This window comes from Portunus trituberculatus, chromosome 5 (assembly GCF_017591435.1).
Source record: "Portunus trituberculatus isolate SZX2019 chromosome 5, ASM1759143v1, whole genome shotgun sequence".
In the NCBI taxonomy this organism is placed as follows: domain Eukaryota; kingdom Metazoa; phylum Arthropoda; class Malacostraca; order Decapoda; family Portunidae; genus Portunus; species Portunus trituberculatus.
This window is the reverse complement of record NC_059259.1, coordinates 8,162,296-8,167,295: the sequence shown is the minus strand read 5'-3', so window position 1 is coordinate 8,167,295 and position 5,000 is coordinate 8,162,296. Positions and strand designations below refer to the sequence as shown.

General features: G+C 40.3%; 2 protein-coding genes and 2 long non-coding RNA genes across 5 annotated transcripts in view; 2 read left to right on the top strand and 2 right to left on the bottom strand.

Moving 5' to 3' along the window:
- The window catches only part of LOC123515124 (anoctamin-10-like), a 63,212-nt gene extending 61,718 nt beyond the window's left edge, over positions 1–1,494 (top strand). The window contains 1 exon segment of the mRNA XM_045273572.1: positions 124–1,494. Within this exon segment, the coding sequence (XP_045129507.1) occupies positions 124–279 (156 nt within the window). The 3' untranslated portion in view covers positions 280–1,494.
- LOC123515139 overlaps positions 1–3,748 on the bottom strand; it is a 19,975-nt gene extending 16,227 nt beyond the window's left edge. The window contains exon 1 of the long non-coding RNA XR_006677787.1: positions 3,439–3,748. This is a non-coding gene — a long non-coding RNA (uncharacterized LOC123515139). The remainder of the gene's footprint in view (positions 1–3,438) is intronic.
- Positions 3,461–4,111, top strand: LOC123515144. Its single transcript, XR_006677789.1, has 2 exons — positions 3,461–3,510; positions 4,030–4,111. It is a non-coding gene; the product is annotated as an uncharacterized LOC123515144 (long non-coding RNA).
- Positions 4,112–4,422: 311 nt separating this feature from the next.
- LOC123515131 overlaps positions 4,423–5,000 on the bottom strand; it is a 5,933-nt gene continuing 5,355 nt past the window's right edge. For both annotated transcript variants that reach the window (XM_045273584.1, XM_045273594.1), the window contains exon 5: positions 4,423–4,803. In XM_045273584.1, coding sequence (XP_045129519.1) covers positions 4,781–4,803 — 23 coding nt within the window. In that variant the 3' untranslated portion in view covers positions 4,423–4,780. The remainder of the gene's footprint in view (positions 4,804–5,000) is intronic.

The window sequence follows — 5,000 nt, the reverse complement described above, 5'->3', positions numbered from 1 at the left end:
CCTCCTTCTCCTCCTCCTCTTCTTCCTCTTCCACCTCCTTTCAACCCTCTTAATCATTCCCCCCTTTCCCACCCCTTCTTCCTCCTCCTCTTCCTCCTCCTCCTTCTTTTCCTCCTTCTGCAGCGAGGTAAGAAAACAAGACGCCACCTCTCCCGCCGCTTCAGGAGTGTTCACGGCATGCCTAGGTCCGGGTCACGCTCCAGGGGCACCACTCCTGTAGCGCAGAATGGGAGCCTTCGCCATCGTTCACCACCAAGAGGAGAATACAGAGATTACTAAAAGGCTCTCCTGGTGAACTCTTGCACCCCCACGTCTCCACCACCACTTCGAACCCCCTCACTGTACTTGTTAATGGTGATCCTGTATGCGTGTCACCGTTTTGAGTTCATTTCGGTGATTTTTTTGGTGATTTTTTGGTGGTTCTGTTGGGTTTATCAGCGTCCGTGTCTGTTTTTTTTTTTTTTTTTTCCTGGTGTGTGTCTAGTCTTGTCAGTGCTTCTCATCACCAGTTTGAGTCGCGGTCTTGGTGATTTTGTGGGGGGGGGGGTTTGTGTGTATCTGTGTCATTGTTTTGGTTGCTTGGTGAGTGTCTAAGGTAGTCGACACCTTCCCCGTGCTTTTACTGGCTTTTTGGTGAGTTTCTAAGCTTACCAACTCTTGTATCACCAGTTTGTGTCCCGTTATTGGTGATTCTGTTAGTTTGTCAGTACGTGTCACCGTTTTAACTCCGTGGTGAGTGTCTAGACTTGCCAACATATGGATCACCAATCCGAGACCCGTGCATTTGTTCCCTGGTGTATTTGTAAACGTATTAACACCATCATCACCAGCTGGAATGGTGACAGTGGCTACCTGGTGTCTCTCTGAACTGTAGCTGTATCACCACTAGTTCGACACCTCACCAAATGTTCCTAGTGACTTACTGGTGAATTTCTGAACCTGCCAACACCAGCACCACCAGCTCAACACCAGTTCCTCACCAATTCTACACCAGTTCTACACTTCACGACCACTATAAGGCATCTAAGTGTCGTATAGAAGAGAAAACCGACGTATCAGCCACAAGATGCAAGCAGTGTGTCACCCATCCAGCCCCCTCGGACCTCCTCAGCCACCCCCCAGCTCCTCAGCCCCCAGTCCTGAGTTTAAGCAAAGGTTAGATCATCTCCCCCCACTTCCTGCCTCTCCACACGCCTCCTCGTCCTTGCTCCGCCCTCTTTTGGCAGGAAATGCAAGTTTAACGATAGGAAGTTGTCAAGAGTGTCTTCTAGTCATCCTCACGTCATTTAGAAGCAATCCAATCCTGTTTTTATTGCTAAGGTTCACGATCCTAATACTAAATGGTCAGTAAGGGGGATTTAAACCTTTATTTCTCTCTTATAAAAGAATCTAGTCATCCTCACGTCAGTTAGAAGCAATCCAATCCTGTTTTTATTACTAAGGTTCACAATCCCAATACTTTCTCTCTTCCATATTAAAGAAGGGGAATTTAAACCTTTATTTCTCTCCTTATAAGGCATCTAGTCATCCGCACGTCAGTTAGAAGCAATCCAATCCTCTCTTCATTGGTATACGATTCACAATCCTAATATTTTCTCTCTTCCATGTTGAAGAAGGGGAATTTAAACCTTTACCTCTCTTCTTAAAAAGCATCTAGTCATCCCCATGTCAATTAGAAGCAATCCAATCCCTTTTTAAATCGTTATAAGGTTCACAATCGCAATATTTCCCTTTAAATGATGAGTAAAGGGGATCTAAACCTCTATTTATTCATTTTAAAAAGCATCTAGTCTTCCCACTCGTCAGGAAAAAGTAATCTAACCGTCTCTTTAGTGTTATAAGCTCCGGGATCGCTTTGGTCTCACTACATTGACATTGTCTAGTAAATGGAATCCAAACCCACAAAACTACAGATAAAACTATGCACACTTTTTTTCTCTTTCCTGATATTCCCTTTTTTGTCTTTTTTTCCTTCCTATTTTTGCTTTTCCTTTTCATTCCCTTTTTTTTTTTTGCTTTATATTTTCCTTGTCTTCTCTTTCCTTTTTTTATTCTTTTTCTTATCTCTTTCAACACCATAATTAGACCGCTGTAGATGTTTCAATTCCTTTCTAGACAGCTATAGAGGTTTCAATTCCTTTCTAGACAGCTATAGAGGTTTCAATTCCTTTCTAGGCAGCTATAGAGGTTTCAATTCCTTTCTAGGCAGCTATAGAGGTTTCAATTCCTTTCTAGACAGCTATAGAGGTTTCAATTCCTTTCTAGATAGCTACAGACAATACAACTCCCTTTTATCCCCCTTTTTTATCATTTTCCTCTTCTTGCTCATTTTCTTTCTCTTTGACAGCGACAGATAATGCTATTTTTTCTTTTATCCTCCTTTTTCTTTCCTTTCCTTCCTACACCATAATCAGTTTTTCTTCTTCTTCTTCTTCTTCTTCTTTTTCTTTTTGATAGTTACAGATAATGCCTTTTTTTTTTTTTTCATCACCATTACCACCACCTCCAGCTCCTCCTCCTCCTCCTCCTCCTCCTCCTGTACCATACCAAACACCTCTTCTCATTCTCTACCACATTAAACACCTCTCCTCCTCCTCCTCCTCTTCCTCCTCCTCTTCCTCTTTACCACACCAAACACAGCTAAATGGTTCCTTTCTCACCTGAATCCCACGTTGGAACCCCAGAAACCTCAAGAATCTCAGATGTGTTGGCTTCGCGGTAACCTCCTAGTCAAACAACCCTCAGTCGAACCCCACCAGTGTTGCCAGACCCCCCTTAAACCCCTTAACCCCTTAGTGTCCGTCACGTTAAGGGGTATTTAAGGGGATTGGAACCTTCATATTGTGTTTTTGTTCATTGGTTTATTTTTGTGTGAGGAAGATTGTGACTATTTCTTCCTCCTCCTCTTCCTCCGCCGCCACCGCCGTCTCTCTCTCTCTCTCTCTCTCTCTCTCTCTCTCTCTCTCTCTCTCTCTCTCTCTCTCTCTCTCTCTCTCTCTCTCTCTCTCTCAGCCGCCGCCGCCACCGCCGCCGCCGCCTAAGCCACCATTTGTAGATAAAGTAATTGTGATTTTATGTGTGTGTGTGTGTGTGTGTGTGTGTGTGTGTGTGTGTGTGTGTGTGTGTGTGTGTGTGTACATCTGGCTGTTTGTCTGTCTGCAATGCTACTACTACTACTACAACTGCTACTGCTGCTGCCATTGACAATATTACTACTACTACTACTACTACTACTACTACTACTACTACTACTACTACTACTACTACTACTGATAGTCACTGCGACCATCACTGCCTTGTTTACTACTACCTACCACCATCACCACTACTACCATTACCACCACACCACCACCACCACCACTACTACTACTACTACTACTACTACTACTACTACTACTACTACTACGACTAGCTTACAGTAAATAGAGAAAACTTAACTCTCTCTCTCTCTCTCTCTCTCTCTCTCTCTCTCTCTCTCTCTCTCTCTCTCTCTCTCTCTCTCTCTCTCTCGTGGTTTACAATAATATGCCTAAGGATTTTTTTGTTTCCATCAACTTGTATTTATAAATTACTCTGGTTAGTGTAGAGAACTTGCTGTTTTTGTTGTTATTTGTGTGTGTGTGTATGTGTGTGTGTGTGTGTGTGTGTGTGTGTGTGTGTGTGTGTGTGTGTGTGATGTATTATAATCTTGTAATATATAAAAAAAAAAAGGGAAATAACAACAACGAAAGTTAATAAGTGTTACAGAATTATTATTATTATTATTATTATTATTATTATTATTATTATTATTATTATTATTATTATTATTATTATTATTATTATTATTAACATCATTATTGTTGTTATTGTTGTTGTTATTTATTGTGTTGTGTGTGTGCGTTTGTTTGTTTTCTGAGCGATATTAATTTTATTTGTGATGATATTATTATTATTATTATTATTATTATTATTATTATTATTATTATTACTATCATTATTGTATTTTCTTTTGTATTTTTATCTTTATTTATTCTTATTCATTACCAGTCTCTCTCTCTCTCTCTCTCTCTCTCTCTCTCTCTGATGAAGAAGATGGCCTGTAGGAATGGTATAAATATCTACTACTTTATTTCTGTTTGTTTTTTTCTCCATCTTTATCAATTATTCCTTATTTATTGTTCATGTACAGTTTCCCTTTACATTTCGCTCACTGCCTGCACGCGTGATGTGTTTCAGAGTGTTTCGTCAAGTTTGTCGCCTTTGCAGCCATTAGCAACGAATACTGGAATGATGACTGTGAAGTAAGATGCGAAATATTGTGGAAAGTAATGAGTGAGCGAAAAGAAAAGAAAGATTGGTTTAGGAGTTATGGTTTGGTTAGGTTTGGTTAGAGACGAAAAGAAAAGAAATGATTAACGCGAGGTATGAAACAGGAAAGAAAAGGGTTATTTTTCATTTATTATCATTTTTTTACATGTTCTTTTCATTTTTGAGTGTAATAGAAAGCTTGAAATTACAATACTCATGCCTGGGGTACAAAAAATTATTATTATTATTATTATTATTATTATTATTATTATTATTGTTGTCATGCATTCTTGATCAGTATATTCTCAACACCACCGCCACCACCACCACTACTACTACTACTACTACTACTACTACTATTACTACTACTGTTGCTGCTGCTGCTGCTACGAGATGGTGGGCTGCGTGTCACAGAACAGGTCATGTGGACGCGCTTAAGATCACCACACCGACTTCACAATTGCGTCACCATCTGGACTCGAAACTTGGATCATTGCGCGGAGGGAACCCAACCTGAGAGAGAGAGAGAGAGAGAGAGAGAGAGAGAGAGAGAGAGAGAGAGAAGAGAAAATTTATGGATAAAAAACTGATAATGAAAGGAAAAAATAGAGAGGGGAAACAAACTATAATAAAAACAGGTGTGTGGGTCTGATTACCAGGTGTGTGTATGAGAGAGAGAGAGAGAGAGAGAGAGAGAGAGATAATAGGAC